Source organism: Phyllostomus discolor, chromosome 4, assembly GCF_004126475.2.
Source record: "Phyllostomus discolor isolate MPI-MPIP mPhyDis1 chromosome 4, mPhyDis1.pri.v3, whole genome shotgun sequence".
Lineage (NCBI taxonomy): Eukaryota > Metazoa > Chordata > Mammalia > Chiroptera > Phyllostomidae > Phyllostomus > Phyllostomus discolor.
The window spans coordinates 124,435,608-124,455,067 of NC_040906.2; the positions used below are offsets into that span (position 1 = coordinate 124,435,608).

Below are 19,460 nucleotides of genomic sequence, written 5' to 3' on the forward strand. Positions count from 1 at the left end.
AGTAAAAAAAAAAGGACAGAATGTATTGAATTGAATTGACTTCATCAGGTTTGCCTCTACAGCCCCATGCTCTGTAAGTATATCTCCATGGAAGACATTAATAAATAATATAACTCTAAACCCTCTGGCTAGGAGATTTATTAAGAGTCTCATGCTCTACCAGCTGAGCTAGCCAGGCACCTAAGGGAGATCTATTTTAAAACAAACGGGTTTTACAGGTTATTTAGCTAAATAAGAGGTAGTTGGACTAAAGTTGTATTTGAAGAATCCAAAAAAACTGTTCTCTTTATTCCACCCATTAGGAAGCATTTGATTTTCCTTAACTTTGCATTTTAAAAGGAAAAATTTGCTTAAAAGTACTTTTTTTATCGGGGCTATGGCAATTGCATTTTCAAAGCCAAAAGAAAGACATTCACATAAGATCACTTCTGACAATACATAATAGGCTGAGGAAAAAGACGGGAAGGACTAAAAGCCAAGAGTAAAATGCAGCATCTTAAGTTTCTAAAACATGTTAGTTTTAGGAGAAAGAAAGGTGATTTCCGAGTAGTAAGATTTGTAAATAAGTTTGGCACTGAACTACTGTTGCATGTAGAAAAGGCTGTTTGTAACAAGTTACCCAATTAAATGACAGTTAAGGGTAATCAAAGGAAATAACAAAAATGTGTGGTCATAGCTAATTTAGCTTTATTTCTTCTTTTAGCCATCAAGTTTTATCGTAGGGCTATGCAACTTGTACCTGATATAGAGTTCAAGATTACTTATACCCGGTCTCCAGATGGTGATGGCGTTGGAAACAGCTAGTGCGTATATAATTTGATAGACAGTAATACATAGAGTTTGTTAAAATTAAGCGTCTTTGCCCTGTTTACTCTTAACATGATAAGATGGTGCTTTTATGTTAAGTCATATAGTCTTTAGTATACAGACTTGTTTATAAAGTTACAGAAATTAATTAGGGACATTTTAAGATTAAAATATAGAAATGTACATTTTAAACAGACATAACAGAAATAAAGTGATGAAAGAATTTTTTAAAGAAAGTAGTGATTATTAAAAGGAGTAAATTAAAGGGTGTATTTCAACTTTCTAAAACCTAAAGTCAAAACTTTAAAATGTTATTAGGCCAGAATTGAAAAATGTTAATAATGTTTGAAATTGGGTGATGGGTCCATAGGCTTTGATTACACTAGTCTTTCTCCTCTTGTATATGTTTGAAACTATACCTTTTTACTTAGGAGCTTTTCATTTATTAGGAAAAGGCTGAATTATAACAAGACTTTGTTTGTTATTCTCGTAAGATATATAGGTAGAATATCATCAAGACTGTACCATTGGTTTAGAAGCACAGGAGCAGGGCAATAAGCACTCCTAAATGAAAGCATGTTTCACCCTGACCATTGTGGTTCAGTTAGCTGGGGATCGTCCCTCCAAGCAAAAGGTGGCTGGTTTGATTCCCTGGCGAGGTGTATGAGAGGCAACCATCAATATTTTTCTCCCTCTCTTTCTCCCTCACTTCCCCCCTCTCTAAAAATGGATAAATAAAATATTTTTAAAAAGGCAAGAAGCTACCTTTTATTGTATAGATCCAGCTCCTGAATCAGTCATGAAGGTAGCATTGATGGTTTTATATGACAAAGATCAAGAAAATATATTTTTAAGTCAGTACTTTTGAAGCTATTTGCAAAACAGTTATAAAATTGTTTTGGTTCAATCCTTTTATCCCCAAAAGCCCAATTTGCTGATAATAGAAGGGAAGGGAGTTTGTACCCATGAGAGAATGTGAGATTTAAAATGAACAACACCTAGAAAAAGATTGGTAATGAGATATTTTATGACCTGTTACTATATTATTGCTGCCATGAAATAATTAAGAAGTTATCTTTACCAGTAACTATGCTTTTTGCCAGTATTTGTTAACTCCTTATATTATTAACACAAGCTTTGCATAAGCCCTATTAAAAACATCCCAGTGAAGTCACTATTAATTGCCTATTTAAACGTTTGGACCAATAATATTGTTCACTCAATTAGATTTAACAGTGTAAGTTAGTTCATACTAAAAAGGAATCATTTGGGCCTTTTCTAAGCCTTTTAAAATTTAGTTAGAGTCATTTGAACCCAATAAATAAACTGCAACTGCTGTTAAGAAAGTTTGTATTAAAATATTAAAGATGAATTTCTTTTCTATACAATCTCTTTATACAAACTCAGATTCTATGAAAGTTCTTTAAAGATGTACATAATTTTTTATCAGATCTAATAGGCCCTAAAAGTCTCTTTGTTGGTTTTTGTTTTTTTTTTTACCTTTTGTTCAGTGTTGGTAAAGTAGCCCCTGAATCCATCCATACTCAACCATACTCGCCCTTGTCGTGTCATAATAAGTTCTTTCTGGTTTTCCAACTTCAGAACCTCGTCCAAACCTTTTTGTGTATCTGATCATTTTTAAGGTTACTTTCAGCAAAAATGGTAAGCTGGATATTTTTCTAGAACTCTAACTACACATTTGTTTATATTGGTAGATGATTTGTGGACCCTGCTGAGATTTTTTAAATTATACATTTCCCTCTCTAAATGTTAGGGTGATAAGGCACATCTGTTAGAAAACCTTGGTAAGTACCTCAGATGACATCTGTATATTTGATTTTTATTCAACTAGATGGATTAGTCACTTAAAGGAATATGTTTACATCAGCCCTGGCTGGTGTGGCTGAGTGGGTTGAGTGCTGGCCTGGGAACCAAAGGTCATTGGTCTGATTCCCAGTCAGAGCACATACCTGGGTTGCAGGCCAGGTCCCTAGTGGGGGATGCTTGAGAGGTAACCACACATTGATGTTTCTCTCCCTCCCTTTGTCTCTCTAAAAATGAATAAATAAAATCTCAAAAGAAAAGAATATGTTTACTTCAGATTTTAAAATCATTTGAAATAATCTTTTTCATTAACACATGAAATGTCTATAAAAAAACAATTAAATCACACTATCTGTATCCCCAAATTCTAATTCTTTCTGCGTGGAAATTAAAATTTGCTGAAGCTTTTTTCTTCAAAAGACTTGTTATGGTACTCCTGCAAGGCAGGATAAACTTTTATCACATCAGAGGAAAAAGTAGTGAGAGATTGCTTTTAGATTACTTCTTCTAATGACGATTTGAGAATGCTGTGAAAAATCAGTTCCTAAGCTTTTTGTTCGTAGACTGAGGCACTTAGTGTATTCACCTCCCTCCTTTTTTGCAGCATTGAGGATAATGATGATGATAGCAAGATGGCAGATCTGTTGTCCTACTTCCAGCAGCAGCTCACAGTTCAGGAGTCTCTGCTCAAACTGTGTCAGCCTGAACTTGAGAGCAGTCAGACTCACATATCAGGTGAGAATTTATGCTCCTTGTAAGTCCACGAGAAAGACATTACTGTAGATTTTAGTTTTCCAAACTGAAAAGTCAGATGACTTGCCAGATTAACTCATTCAAAGTATGACTGGAGATCTAGCTATAATTATTGTTTGTGTTTACGTACAAGATTTTTAAAGTCTGAAGTAGATCAGAGTTTTTAGTGCAGTTGTTCAAGGATGCCACACTTTTTCACTTAAGATCTAGGAGGGTGACTGTCTGAGTGGTTGGGGCAGTCCTAAGAACACTGGGGGAATACGAGGACTACTAAGAGCATCAGGTGTTTCAGCCAAGTTGGACAGCAGTCCTGAGATACAGGCTGAATGTTTAAAAATCCATGTCTTTTTCTTTTCATATGTTAAGTGTTTAATTAGCTATGGGACTTTTCAGAAGAAGACAATTGGACATTTTCAAGAAAATAAAAATAACTTTTTACTGTTAAATGCAGTATGGATCACACACATACCAACGTAGTAGACTATTTTTCTAACACTTATTTTAACACATCTTGGTAGTAAAATGATCTTCTGAGCAATGGGGATGCTTTATAACAGTAGCTTCAGATCTGTTCCATACTTAAAAAATAAAGATTTGTGTCTTGATGTTAGGAAGCATTATTACTTCGGAGTTAGTATATTCACGCATTACGTCTGAGCAGTACTGGAGATGTGATTTATAAATTTGCAGGAATGCATAAACGTATCTGCACTGACAACATGACTGTAGAATGTCAGGAGAGTCACTGAAAAGGAGGTTTTCTTTTGCAGTGCTGCCGATGGAGGTCCTGATGTACATCTTCCGGTGGGTGGTGTCAAGCGATTTGGACCTCAAATCATTAGAGCAGCTGTCACAGGTGTGCAGAGGATTCTATATCTGTGCCAGGTACTTATGATTTAAAAAAAAAAACTCAGGGACTGGTGAAAAAAGGTATTAGGATCTCTTGCCAATTTTGATAAAAGAACTTGATTGGTATTCTGGGTAAAAGCTATTCAAGAACAGTTTTGCTAAGCTGTACATATGTGAATTTCTCAAGCTATTTAGCATTTAAAGGTTGGAATGCAATAGGTTTCTTTTTTATTTTTCTCATGTAGAACTATTTATTTATTATTTTTTAGTTTTATATTTTTAATTAATGTTATGCCTGCACATAGTTTAAAGAATTACATAATTCAACCAGGTTTGATATTAAAAACTAAACAAAATGTAACAGCAATCGCCTGCTTTCTACCCCTCCCCACACACCTGGTGAAAGCAACCACTCCCTAAGAGGAAATACTTGAAATGATCTTAGCTGATTCTTTTGCTATTTACCTCCACATCTCTTTATCTTATTTATTTATTTATTTATTTATTTATTTATTATAGTGCAAGTACAGTTGTCTCCATTTTCCTGCCACCAGTTACCCCTGCTCCACCCACCTTTACTCCCGCCCTCAATCCTTCTCCATATTGGCTTTGTCCATGGGTCCTTTATACATGTTCCTTGACCACCCTTCCTCCTTTTCCCCTCATTATCCCCTTCTCACCTCCCCTTTGGTTACTGGCAGTTTGTTCTTTATTTTAGTGTCTCTGGATGTATTTTGCTTACTTATTTGTTTTGTCGATTAGGTTCCACTTATAGGTGAGATCATATGGTATTTGTCTTTCACCTCCTGGCTTATCTCACTTAGCATAATGCTCTCCAGATCTATCCATGCTGTTGTGAAGAGTAGGAGCTCCTTTCTTTCTGCTGCATAGTATTCCATTGTGTAAATGTACCATAGTTTTTTGATCCACTCTTTTACTGATGGGCACTTAGGTTGCTTCCAGCACTTGGCTGTTGTAAATTGTGCTGCTATGATGCAATAGGTTTCCAGGGTATAGAGTAATATGTGGAACAGATACAGTTACACACATTACTTCCATAGGGTAGTTTGCATGCTAACTTAGCTGATTTGGAAAAGAAATTATGCTAAAAAATACCTAAGCTATTTTCACAGTAGCTCTAAACCCATTATTTGATAATGATTTAAATTTGGATTGCACTAGAATTTTCTTTTAGCCCATTAAAAGTAATCCTATACTTTTAAAATCATTCTGAGTGAAGAATAATCATAATTTTGTATAACATCATTTGAGGCTGGTAGTTTTTCATGGGCATCTTATGTAAAGATATATATACTTAGTCCTTACATCTAGAACTTTTTTTATAACTTTAGTTCTTAAAATTTAGATGCATTATTTTTAAATAACCTAATTTCATTTGGAGTCTGTATTTTGGGTGAAACATGAGCATTGCTTGAAGACTGGTTTTTGGTGGTTCTGTGTACTATTCTGTTTAACAAGTACATCTAGTGGATTGCCACCAACCTTTTGAATCTGTAGCACTATTGCTCCATTAACTTCTTTTGATTATTAACAAAACATGAAGAAGGAATTAAGAAAAATGTGGAGGATCTCTTTTTGCAGTCTGGCTCCAATATAAATAGCTTTTACATCTTTAAAACTGAGTATTTTAAATTATAGAAGCTAAAAGCATTTTGAGTTGTATAAGAATCACGTGAACATTTAATACATCTCTAACCTTTGTATTTTGTACTAAGCCCATAACAAAGTCTTGTGGCTGCTACCTTTAAAATATTCCATTCTACTGCTTCTCCAAAGTCCAATTCTGGTTCAGCCACCATGACACCTAGTCCGGATTATGGCAGAAGCACTCTCCGTGATCTCTGCTTCCAGGCTTACGCGCCTGAAGCATATGCCCCATAAATCACCAGAGCAATCTTTTTGTTTTCCTCCTTTTTTTTCCTATCCTCCTGCCCCTTCCTCCTTGGCAACTGGCAGCTTGATTTCTGTATCTATCAGCTGCAGGACCTGGCCTGCAACCCAGGCATGTGTCCTCAGTGGAAATTGAACTGGCAACCCTTTGGTTTGCAGGCCGGCACTCAATCCACTGAGCCACACCAACCACAGCTGTTGTTGAATCAGGTTTGCCAATACTTTGTTGAGAATTTTTACATCTGTTTTCATCAAGGATATTGACCTGTAATGTTCTTTTTTGTAATGTCTTTGTCTGATTTTGGCATCAGGGTAATGCTAGTGTTGTAGAATGAGTTTGGAAGCAGTCCTTCCTTTTCAATTTTTTGAAATAGTTTAAAAAGGATAGGTGTTCTTCATCTGTTTGGTAGAATTCAACTGTGAAGCAGTCTGGTCCTGGACTTTTATTTGTTGGGAGTTTTTATGGTTACTGCTTCAATTTCATTGCTGGTAATTGGTCTGTTTAGATTTTGTGTTTCTTCTTGGTTCAGTCTTGGAAGGTTATATATACTTGTAGAAATTTATTCATTTCTTCCAGATTGTCAGATTTGTTGGCATATAATTGTTTGTAATATTTTTTAATGATTCTTTGTACAGGGTCCAGCAGAAGCAAGGCCTGCTTGAGTGTGGTTGGTAGGGTAATAATATGAGTGTAATAATTTATCATTTTAATTTGAACATTTCACCTAAAATGTCACATGGTTACTTGAGTGTGATATTGGTATGTACAGAATTACGTGCTTATGATTTTGTAATGAAAGATTTTGTAATAAAAAGGGAGCATTATTTGTGCTGAACCCTGTATTTCTTTTTTCTGTATTTTTCTTTTAAGATTTTTATGACAGAGAAGGAGAGAAACATCGGTGTATGGTTGCCTCTCGCACGCACCCCCAACCCACCCACTGGAGACCTGGCCTGTAACCCAGGCTTGTGCCCTGACTGGGAATCCAGCCAGTGACCTTTTGGTTTGCAAGCTAGCACTCAGTTCACTGAGCCACACCAGCCAGGGAGGACTCTGTATTTCTGTGGTAGTACTTGTAACTTCTCTTTCCTTTCTGATTTTATTTATTTGGCCTTTCTCTTTTTATCTTGAGGAATTTGGTTAAAGGTTGGTCAGCATTGTTTAACTTTTGAAATAACCAGCTCTTAGTTTCATTGATCATTTCTATTGGTTTTTAAATTTTTATTTTGTTTATATCTGCTATGATTTTAACTATTTATTTCTTGTGTTTACTTTGGGGTTTTGTGTTGTTCTTTTTCTAGTTTCTTTGGGAGTAGATTTAAGTTGTATATTTGGGATTTTTCTTACTTCCTGAGATGGGCCTGCATAGCTATTATGAGCTGCCCATTTAGAACTGCCTTTGCTGCATCCCATAAATTAGAAAAAGTTTTATTTTCATTTTCATTTGTTTCAAGATAATATTTTATTTCCTCTTTGATCTGTTCTTTGTTTAGCCTCTATATATTTATGTGGTTTTTTTTTTTTCAGCTTTCTCTCTGAAGTTGGTATCTAGTTTCTTGCCATTGTGGTCAGTAAAATAGCTTGATATGGTTTCAGTCATCTTGAGTTCTTTGAGGCTTATTTTGTGGCCTATGATCTATCCTTGAGAATGTTTCATGGGCACTTGAAAAAAATGTGTATTCTTCCACTTTTGGATAAAGTGTTCTATAAATGTCTATTAAGCCTGTCTTTCTAATGTGATACTTAAGGCCATTATTTCCTTATGAATTTTCTGTCTGGATGATTTATCCATTCATATGAATGGAGTATTAAAATCCCTTACTATTATTGTATTACTATGGATTTTTCCCTTTAAGTCTGTTAGTAATTGCTTTGTATCTTTGGTGTGAAGATATTTACCATTATATCCTCTTCTTGGCTTGACTCCTTTATAATTATGTAATGTCCTTGTTTATCTTCTTTTTTACATTTTTTGTTTTAAGATTTATTTTGTCTGATACGAGTATTGCTATCCCAAATTTCTTTGATTTTATTTGCATGAAATATCTTTTTCCATCCCTTCACTGTCAGTCTGTATTTGTCTTTCAATTTGAAGTGAATGTCATATAGGCAGCTTATAAATGGGCCATGTTTTTTTTGAAAATTTTATTTATTTATTTTTCAAGAGAGGAGAATAAGGGAAAAAGAGGGAAAGAAACTTTGATCAGTTGCTTCCCACACCCTCAACCCAGGAACTGGCCTGTGGTCCAGACATGCGCCCTGACCTGTACTAGAACTGGTGACCTTTTGGTTTGCGGGACTCAGCCATTCTTTCTTTAAGTAAGGTTTCTGTTTCTTTCTTTTTCTCCTTCTGGGATCCTTATAATGGGACTGTTTGAGTACTTGATGTTGTCCCAGAGGTTCTTCACGTTATCCTTGCTTTTTAAATTTTTTTCTTTTTGCTGCTCCAATTTATAAATTTCCACTAGTTTGTCTTCTTGGTTACTGATCTGTTCTTATGTATTAGTTAATTTTCTGTTGATTCCTTCTGATGTGTTTTTTGTGTGTGTCAGTTATGGTAATCTTCAGCTCTGCCTGTTTCTTTGTTATACCTTCTCTTGGTTAAAATTATCCTGAAGTTCCTCTATTCCACACTCAGGTTTGGTGAGCATCTTTGTGACCATTTCTTTGAATTCTTTATTAGGCAAATTATTTATCTCTGTTTCCTTAGAGGCTCTTTTCTTGGGGATTTTCTCGTTCCTTCATTTGAGAGGTTCTGGGGATTTTTTTTGTCATTTTGTTTGACTTTTCATGTTTGTTTATATGAATTAGATACTATAACTATTTCTTCCCAGTCTTGAAAAAATGGCCTTATGTAGAAATGGCCTCTTATGGGTTCTGTGTGCTGGGTGGTTTTGGCAAACTGGTCAGAGCCAAGCAGGTGCTAAGGTGACCAGGGCACTGGTCTACCAAGTTGTAGAGACTCTGGTTGGGGAGGCCAAGTGCATGTAGTAATGTCCTGTTCTTTCTGCTTGTTCCCTTGTTCAGGAGCAAAGTGGGCTTGGGTACTATGCCTAGGAACATGCTGCAGTGAATTATTGATAGGCCAGAGCACTTGGATGGAGCCCCCGCCCACCCTATGGAGGTAGAAGGGAACAAACAATCGTGCTCCCCAGCAACTCCAGCCCAGAGAGCTCCCACAGCTCCCCAGCCTGCTCTGTATCTATCTATTGTACAGAAAGTGGTCCTATGTAGTTATCTCGGTGTAGGCTTTATTGCTGGTTCTTTTAAAAGGCTGGTGGGAGTGGTCAGCCATGTACAGCACTGGGAGTAATGGCTTGAGGGTTGGAGTGGCTGCCTGCAGAGAGGCCAGCAGGTGCATGTTATGTCCCATTGTTACTGCCGGCTTCCTTTGTCTGGAGGCAAAACACTCTGGGTAGTGTAACTGGGAATGCACTTCCTGGTGATCTTGCAGGTGGTCAAAGCACCCAAATAAAGCCCCTGCCCACCCTATCAAAGTGAAGGGGCACATAAATAATGGTGCTCACCAGCTCCTCCAGCCCTGACAGTTGCCACAGTTCCCAGACAGCCCTTGTGGCTTCCCAGTCTTCTCTATTTGTCTCTTTCTCTTGGTGGTTGTTTAAAAGCTATTCATTCAGCTCTGGCTGGTGTAGCTTAGTGGACTGAGCACAGGCCTGTGAAACAAAGGGCTGTGGGTTCTATTCCCAGTCAGGGCATAGGTTGCAGGCCAGGTCCCCAATAGGGGGCACATGAGAGGCAACCACACATTGATGTATCTCTCCCTCTCTTTCTCTTTCCCTTTCCCTCTCTCTAAAAAAAAAAAAAAAGTGGTTCATTCAGCCCTCAGTTTTCTCTCAGTATTCTCTCAGTAATTGCTCACGATATAGGTGTATATTTGTGTGTGCTTATGGGAGAGGTGAATTTAGCATCCTCCTGTACCACCACTATCTTGGACCTCTCCCAGAGTCATCTTTTTAAAAGCCTAAGTTATGCTGAAAACTCTGCAGTGGCCTCTGTCTCACTTAACAGCCACTCCCACCAGTAAACCAAGACCTCACCAGCCCCTTACTACCCCTCAAATTACATAGCCTATGCTTCATCTTGCTTACTTGGCTGCAACTACATGGCCCTTCTCGCTCCTTGAGGAGCACACCAGCCACACTCACACCTGAGGGTCTTGAACTTGCTATGGTTTCTGCCCAGAATACGCTTCCTCATCACCTGTCCAAAGAGTCTTCCCTTAGCCACTGCATCTAAATAGTCTTCATTTCCCCCCCATCACATCTTTGTCTGTTTACCGTGCTTTGTTTGTTTGTTTTTTACAGTGAGCACATTGCCTGAAACTTCCTCTCTGTTTTCTAATTTTTCTTCGCTTTCCCACCAGTGAAAGAGCAGGGCCTTCATCCATCTGTCTATCTCCATGGCCCAAGATGGTGCCTGCCAGGCACCAAACAGATACTTGCTGAATAGAAGGTGGCTCATGGCAGGACTGTTTCTTAAGTCTGCATATAGGGACTTAGCCTTTTATATATATTGATGCTGTGATTCTCTTACCTAGAGACCCTGAAATATGGCGTTTGGCCTGCTTGAAAGTTTGGGGCAGAAGCTGCATTAAACTTGTTCCATACACATCCTGGAGGGAGATGTTTCTGGAAAGGCCCCGTGTTCGGTTTGATGGTAAGTTGGACACTCTAGAACTCAGGAGAACTAGTGATCCATCATGCTAATTTTGTTAAATACTCAGTCTTAGTTTTCTGTGACAGACCTAAGTACCATGAGCATATTTAAAGGAAACTATAGTAAATAAAAGTAAGGCTAGAAACATACTATATGATTGTAATTAAGATTCTCTAAAGTTTATTATGTTCTTAATTTTTTAAAAATGTTTTGTTTTTTTAAATAGGAGTGTATATCAGTAAAACCACATATATTCGTCAAGGGGAACAGTCTCTTGATGGTTTCTATAGAGCCTGGCACCAAGTGGAATATTACAGGTACAACTGAGTGAGTGAAAAATTCTCTCTCTCCAAGTAGTTGTTCACTGGTTATTGGACATCTGTTCTCTGTGTCTTTTGCATTTATACCAAGTGGCTCTCAGTGTCTTTATCCAATATTATAGCAGAAATCATAGTTAAAAAACCAGTGGGTTACTACAGATTTAATCCCTCCTAGCCTCTAAATCAAAGAACCATTTTACATTTTAGATCTCTTCCTTGTCTTTTGCCCTTGGTGCACTCATTTGCCTTTCCACTAGCTTGTGCTGTTACTCAGCCTCATTGTTCATCAGATAATACTGCCAGTGAGAAAGGAGCAGGCATGTTAACTCCTGTGTATTATGAGAGCCCGCTTTTGTTTGACATTAATTAGTGCTCTAGGAAAGAACATACAGAGCTTTAACAGTGTAATCTAACTTTTTATTCAGTGAGTGAAACTAAATGTTCAATGGTTCCCTCTGTGGAGGGCAGTAAAATGCCGTCAGTTCTATGGCGCTGGCCTCCCAGGGCGTCAGTCACGTTTTAATGATGTTTTGCCGGCTCTTTGGCCCACAGTATTTACAATTTGCTTCCACAGCTATGCCTAGGTTTAGGTACCAGTAAAGAAGGACGTGTTTTGTGTTTTATGTGTGTGTGGTGTGTTTTGGTATTCTTCTTTTTACACAGGTACATAAGATTCTTTCCTGATGGCCATGTGATGATGTTGACAACCCCTGAGGAGCCTCAATCCATCGTTCCTCGTTTAAGAACTCGGAATGCTAGGTAGAATTTTCCTACAATTTTCTATCCCGTTCACATTTTACATGGTTACTTGCAGATTAATATGATTCTGTGTTTTCTTAACTTACTGTTGGATAATTTTAAAAGTATTCATTGTGTGGGAATTTGTGAAAAATAGCAATAATTACACCTCTCCCCTGGACAGTGTACTTCAGTAGGTCCCTGGGGCCTTGGACACTAGGTTTACTCACATTCTCCTTGAGTCTTCTCGAGCAAGTTGCTTAAGCATTATAATAATCCATTATTTCCTAGATTATTTAAATACACATAATAACTAATTAATAGATTTAAAATATTTTTTTTATTTTTAGAACTGATGCAGTTCTATTGGGTCATTATCGCTTGTCGCAAGATACAGACAATCAGACCAAAGTATTTGCTGTGATAACTAAGAAAAAAGAAGAAGTGAGTATGCAAGGTTCAGTGAGCCCCAATGAGCTATTTATTTTAATAGCCTGTTGATTCAAGCATTCTTGATTAGAAAGGATAAAAATAAACTTTCATTATTTATACTATTACACAAAATGTATGGTGACTATAGCATATCTCTAAAGAGAAAGAGGGTTTTCAAAAAAATGTGGTCATTTTTTATTGGCTTGGCTTGCTTCTTTTTTTCCAAATGGTTTTTGTTTTTTTTTTTGGTCCTGGTTTTCACATATGAAAATGTAAGCCAGAATGTCCTGTAAAGTAACTAGTAAAATGATACCTGAATATGTGTTTTGGGCTCTTCTCATTTTGAATCATACGGGATTTTCTTTCTAAATTAGCTCCAGTAGGTAATTCTTTCATAAGGATATTCTTATAGAGAATTTCAATTTCTACTGGAAATAAGCTAATGTAAGATAATTTTCTTCTTCCCATTCTTACAAAAGAAAAAAATTGCCAAGCAAATTATTGCTGGATTATCACACTCTAGAGGGTTTTAAACCTTAAGAGATTGAGGGCTTTTTTTTTTTTTTAACAACCTTTCTCCAAGTGCATTTTTTTTAGCCCTGGTTAAAAACCATAATGTATACCCAAGAAGTCAGTTGTGAGGAAGTTATTGCTTTTATAAATTAGTATAGGATTTGAAAGAAGTCCCCCTTGTGTTGAATCCCTCTCTCTTCTCTAGCATTGTGTCAAGATAGGGTTTCTCTGTGAGTCTTAGTCCTGTCACCTGGGCCATCTTTGTTGGCTTCTTTGCTTGGCTCTCACAGACCCCTGAAATCTGGGGCAACAGTCTGAGGGGCAGAGATAATTGCGGTGACTGTGGCCTTGGCCATGAGTTTCCTGAGGTCAGAATTGGCAAGTTTGTGTTGCTCCATTCTAGGTTTTGTCTAATTAGAATTTAGGAACTCCCACATAGAAAAGCCATTTTCTCTTCAGACTATGCCACAATAAAACTATATGTAGTGTTGATATTTTTGTGTTTTTAGCAGCAGTGTTTGCAGAAGTATGATTCTAATGAAGCTTGTCACATCTATTTCTCTATTAACTAATTTACTGTTACTTCCAAAAATAAGTTATGCTCTGCTTTTTCTGTAGCTGTCACCAACTTACCACTTTCTCTGTTTAAAAATTCCCAAGTGTTTTCAAGTAAGAGGAGATGTTAGGCTTCAAGAAAGGAGACAGAAGTCTTAAAATTTCCATCTGAAACTGCTTTGTAACTCCTTTGGCCTGTCTGGGTCTTCATTCTTCAGCCATTAAATAGCAATAATGCAATCATATTTAGTACATTAGGGTACTGTGGTGATTTACTGAGATGATGATGATGATGAGGGGAAACACCTTATGTTTTTAGAGTGCTTAACATTTTTCTTTTTTTTTTTAGTTTAAAGATTTTATTTATTTATTTTTAGAGAGAAGGGAAGGGAGGAAGAAAGAGAGGGAGAGAAACATCCATGTGTGGTTGTCTCTTGCTACTGGGGATCTGACCCACAAACCAGGAGTGTGCCCTGACTGGGAATCAAACCAATGAACTTTTGGTTCACAGGACAGTACTCAGTCCACTGAGCCACACCAGCCAGCGCTGATTGCTTAACATTTTTTAAGCCACTTTTACACAATCTTATTTGATATCCAAGACAACTCTACCATATGCAGATGTTATGTTATTCTTGCACAATATATAAAGCTCATGCACCTTTTCTTTTACAGAAGCCACTTGACTATAAATACAGATATTTTCGTCGTGTCCCTGTGCAAGAAGCAGATCAGAGTTTTCATGTGGGGTTACAGCTGTGTTCCAGTGGCCACCAAAGGTTCAACAAACTCATTTGGATACATCATTCTTGTCATATTACGTACAAGTAGGTGAATGCATTAAAAATACCAAGGTTACAGAATAAATGTGTACTTACCAGGTCTTTTTGCTTCTCCCATGTTTGTCTTACCATTTTTTTACTTTATTTCCACTTGGTTTATCCTCAGGGATTATGCGCTGATTTTAATAAAATTGTAGTTAGAAAAGTAAGTCTGCTAAGAAGACTTCCTATATTCCAAAGCCAAAACTATTAGGTGGTTCCTATATAAAGCTCATGTTCTATGAGGATTATTTTTTCTTACACTTTATTTTATATAGTCATGCTTAATATCTTTGAATGTTCTTCAAAAACAGTATTTTCAGACAATCAGAAATTTGAAAGAATTTTGTAGTGGAGACCTATATACCTGCTTGGTACACCATATAATATTAGTTTCAGGTATGCAACCCAGTGATCTGACATTTATGTGCAGTGTGATCACTACACTAAGTCTAGTGCAAACAGTGACAGTGATCTGTCACCATGCAGACTTACAACAACATTGTTGATCATATTCCTCTTCACCTTCTTCACCTGTCCCTCAGTCTCCCTCCCCTCTAGCAGTCATCAGTCTGTTCTCTGTGTCTGTCTTTCTGTTTTGCATGTTTATATCCTTTAGATTCCACATATAAGTGAAACCATAGGGTATTTGTCCTTCTCTGCCTGACTTATTTTACTTAGCATATACCTTCCAGGTCCATCCACATTATTGCAAATGGCAAGATTTTCTATTTTCTTTTCTTGCTATTTTACTTACTTATTTATTTATTTATTTAAGATTTTATTCATTTATTTTTAGAGAGGGAAGGGAGGGAGATAGGGACAGAGAGAAACATCAATGTGCGATTGCTGGGGGTCATGGCCTGCAACCCAGGCATATACCCTGACTGGGAATTGAACCTGAGACACTTACTTTTTTATCTTTTAATAATTTTTAAATTACAGTTGACTTACAATATTGTTGTTTCAGGTAACATAAGGATTATAGATTTCCTTAACTTACAAAGTGACTACTCCAATAAGTCTAACACCCGTCTGACACCAAGCACAGCTGTTATGGTGCTATTGACTGCATTCCCTGTGCTGCATGCACTTCACATCCCCCGTGGCTTTTTGTAGCGGGTGATGTATACATTTTAATGCCTCCCCTTTTTCTACCCATCCTCCCAACCCCCCTCCCCTCTGGCAACCATTAAAATGTTATCTGCATCTATGAGTTTGTTTCTGTTTTGTTTTTTTGTTTGTTTTTTAGATTTCACATATAAGTAAAATCATATGGTGTTTATCTTTCTCTGTCTGACTTCACTTAGCATAATACCCTCTAGTTCCATCCATGTTGTCACAAATGGCAAGATATCATTCTTTTTACGGCTGAGGAATATTCCACTGTATTGGGTTGGCCAAAAGTTTGTTTAGTGTTTTTTTTGTACAATGGCTCTAGTAGTACTTAGTTGTTTTTAACTTTATTCAAAACAATTTTGTTAAATTGTGTTCTGACAGCTGTCATATCAGCATGCATTTAAAAAAAACTTACCAAAATTGGTAAATTTTTCTGCAGCCATTTTAATATTGAAGATAGAAGAAAATACCCAATATTTTCGGCATATTATGCTTTATTATTTCAAGAAAGGTAAAAATGCAACTGAAATGCAAAAGAAGATTTGTGCAGTATATGGAGAAGGTACTGTGACTGATTGAATGTGTCAAAAATGTTTTGTAAAGATTCTTGGTACTACTGACACTTTAGCCAAGTAATTCTTTACTGTGGGGCTGTCTTATGCATTGGAAGATGTTTAGAAGCGTCCCTGGCCTCTACCCACTAGAAGCCAATAGTGGGAGATAGCTGACACACTCAAAATATCCAAGTCAGTAAAGTTGTTGGTGAAAATGAAAAATGGGTCTTTTATTTTACTGAAAAAACAAAATGGACTTTTTGGCCAACCCAGTATGTATGTACCCATCATCTTCAACCACTCGTCTATCGATGGACACTCAGGTTGTGTCCAAATCATGGCTGTTGTAATGCTGTGGTGATCATAGGGATACACAGGTCTTTTTGAATTAGTGTCTTAGGTTTTTTTGGATAAATATCCGGAAATGGAATTGCTGAATCCTCCTTGGTCTCTTGTTACAGCTTTTGTTTTAAAGTCTGTTTTGTCTGTTATAAATATGGTTACTATAGCTTTTTTTATTTCCATTTGCATAAATTATCTTTTTTCCATCCCTTTACTTTGTATCTTGATGTGAAGTGGGTCTCTTATAGGCAGCATATATATGGGTCTTGGTTTTTTGGGGTTTTTTTTGTTATCAATAGTTCATTTTTTATTTTACTTTTTTCTGTTGCCACTTATCCCTCCTATACCCTCTTCCAGTCCCTACCCCCTCCACCATCACCGCACTGTTGTCTGTGTCTGTGAGTTCTGCCTCTTTTTTGCTTATCTTATTGATTCAGCCTCCACGTGTCTTGTCTTTTCATTGCAGCATTTAATCCATTTACTTTTAAAGTAATTATTGATGGCTATGAAGTTATTGCCATTCTTTTTTTTCTTTTTCTTCTTCTTGAAGAAGTCTCCACTTAACATTTCTTGTTATACTGGTTTGGTGGTGATGAATTCCTTCAGCTTTTTCTTGTCTGGGCAACTATTTATGTCCTTCGATCCTAAACGATAGCCTTGCTGGGCAGGGTAAGCTTGGTCGGAGGTCCTTTTCATATTTTGAGTATGTTGTGCAAAGCCCTTCCAGCCTGCAGAGGGACCCCTGTACACACACTGTGACACTTACCCATTCCCCCAGGTCCAGATGGTTCCCTCAGCCCCCAAGTGCTCTTGTGGGTTCCCAGCCTTCTCTGCACAGTCCCTCTGTCTTGCTTGTTGTGTTCAGTTGGCCCTCGATTGCCCCTCAGGAGGAATACATTTGTAGGTATACATTTGAGATGTTCGTGGGAGGAGGCAAGCTCAGTGTCCTCCTGTGCTGCCATCTTGACCTTTCTTTGAGTTAGGATTTACCTGTATGAAACCAGTAATGAACCGAAGAGTGTGTGTAAGAACAGAGCAGCACAGAAATAAGTAGATTAAAAAAGGAATTAAGAAGGTGAAATATCAATTTGTATGGATATTAAAGTTAGCTGTTGTTGGATTTTAAAGAATATTGGTGTGTGACTGAAGGCTTCCCATTCCAGTTGAATCCAAAATTCTGAGAGGCAGATTTTGAGATCACATTCAATTAACCTGCTTCACAACCTCGACCATGTTGTTGAATGCTTTTGGAGCCACAGTTCTAGCTTGCGGATAACGTTGTGCACTCATTTGGAAGGTCCTGACAACTGAGAATAAGCAGGCTGTTTTTCTTTCTACCTTATCTTCTTTTTGCTTCTTTCAGGAATCTGTGGAATGTATTTATTTATTTATTTATTTATTTATTTATTTATTTTAAGGGGAAACCAAACCCAGAAGTAGAACCAAAGAAATGAAAAGCATCAAGTTTTAGGAGAAAAAAGGACACTATAAAAGGCACTGTTTGTAACTGTTAACGATCACCTTGACTTACTTAAAATATGCATAAAAGCACTTGAGTTTTCTGCTTCTATTTATTTCTCCTCTTTGGGGAGAAAATGTAAAAGACTGTAATAGTATAACTTGCCGTCTGCTTCCCCTCCATCCCATCTGTAATTATGTTGTCCGTCATGCTAATATTAAATCATTAAATTCTATTCTAGGATTCTACTTCTTTCTAAGATTAAGTTTTAACAAGAGCTTTAACATGTCTATAGTTTTTGACTTAGAAATTCTACTCTTTGGAATCTGTCCAAAGGACATAATCAAAAACATCACAACATTTTTAGTTGCCACGAACCGAAAACAATGTACAATTCCAAACAGAAGGGGAATTATTAAGTAAATTGTGGTACAAGCAGACAGTGAAATACTAAGCAGCCACTAAAAATGACTTCTGGTGATATTAGGAAATGTATATGTCATAATGTTAAATGGAACAAGGAGAGTGACTAATAGAGTATGATCTCAGTAGGAAAGCTTGTCAGAGAGGTGGTGCTTCAAAGAAACATTGAAAAAAAGTGCTTTGTATTGCTGTATCTGAATGATAGAATAGATACAATTATGAGTGACTGTTTTGTGCTTTTCTAAATTTTAAAAAATTTCTGCAATGTGCCTGCATTATTTAGAATTTACTGAGATGTACAAAAAAAACTGTAAAAGGCTAGAGTATAAAATAACCCCTCACCCTCAGAAATATGCAAGGATTTTAAATGAGTTGAAATTTCCTGGTAACTAGTAATTTGTGCATTCTTTCCAGGTCAACCGGTGAGACTGCAGTCACTGCTTTTGAGATTGACAAGATGTACACCCCCTTGTTCTTCTCCAGAGCGAGGAGCTACACTGCTTTCTCAGAGAGGCCTCTGTAGGACCTCACGTCCAGTCCTCTGTCAGTGTTGCATGAATAAAAGCATATAGTGCGAAAGAGCACCTAAGTTATAAATGTACATACATATATATATATCTGGAATTGGAATTTATTTTACATTGTTGGAGTTCTTTTAAGAAGAGTATAAATTGATTTTTTTTATTTAAAGGGATAGTTGATTCTTGGGGTGTTTTGGTTTTGAAATTAAGAAGTTGAGATAACAAGTTATTTAAACACATTTATGTTATGAAAAACATTCATATGAGCTTTAAATCATGTCCTTTTTCAAGCAGATTTCTGAGCAGATTTCTGTCACATTAAGTCTTCCGCCTGATCATCCCGATACTGAAATGCGTCAGGGGAGAGCTTTACTGGATAAGCATTTCTTTCACGCATGACAAAATGGCTTTGCACTAAAGGCTCAAATGTGAAAACCTGTTCTAGATTTGTTTGAAACTGCTTGACCAATAGATTCTAAATAAATGTTTCCTTCGAGAAAATGTGTTCGGATGGTTTTCTTTAAACATCAGAATAATAAACAATCCTAGGGTAGCCAGCAAAGGCTTAAGGTTCATTGCCTCATTCATCACTGGTCTTTACAGGCAGCCAGACTGTAGCTGTTTCACCCTGATCCTCTGAGAGATATGGATACTCTGACCTGACCCAAGCAACTTACAAATATGTGACATTACGTAAGAAAGAATGAATCCCTCAGAACTGGAATGTTTCATCAAGATAACGTCTCATCTTTGTTCTTAAAAGAACAGTAGAGGATTGTGTAAACCTAGGCCTAACCTTTTTTTACAGAATTAAAGTTGAGAGAGAGAGAGCTACTCATCA

General features: G+C 36.9%; 1 protein-coding gene across 3 annotated transcripts in view; it reads left to right on the forward strand.

Annotated features, from left to right (window-relative positions):
* The window catches only part of FBXO9 (F-box protein 9), a 28,513-nt gene extending 9,390 nt beyond the window's left edge, over window positions 1-19,123 (forward strand). For all 3 annotated transcript variants that reach the window (XM_028509470.2, XM_028509472.2, XM_036024241.1), the window contains 9 exons: window positions 704-803; window positions 3,236-3,366; window positions 4,155-4,269; window positions 10,704-10,822; window positions 11,049-11,139; window positions 11,806-11,901; window positions 12,231-12,324; window positions 14,056-14,207; window positions 18,513-19,123. In XM_028509470.2, the coding sequence (XP_028365271.1) occupies window positions 704-803; window positions 3,236-3,366; window positions 4,155-4,269; window positions 10,704-10,822; window positions 11,049-11,139; window positions 11,806-11,901; window positions 12,231-12,324; window positions 14,056-14,207; window positions 18,513-18,621 (1,007 nt within the window). In that variant the 3' untranslated portion in view covers window positions 18,622-19,123. The remainder of the gene's footprint in view (window positions 1-703; window positions 804-3,235; window positions 3,367-4,154; window positions 4,270-10,703; window positions 10,823-11,048; window positions 11,140-11,805; window positions 11,902-12,230; window positions 12,325-14,055; window positions 14,208-18,512) is intronic.
* Window positions 19,124-19,460: the final 337 nt, after the last annotated feature.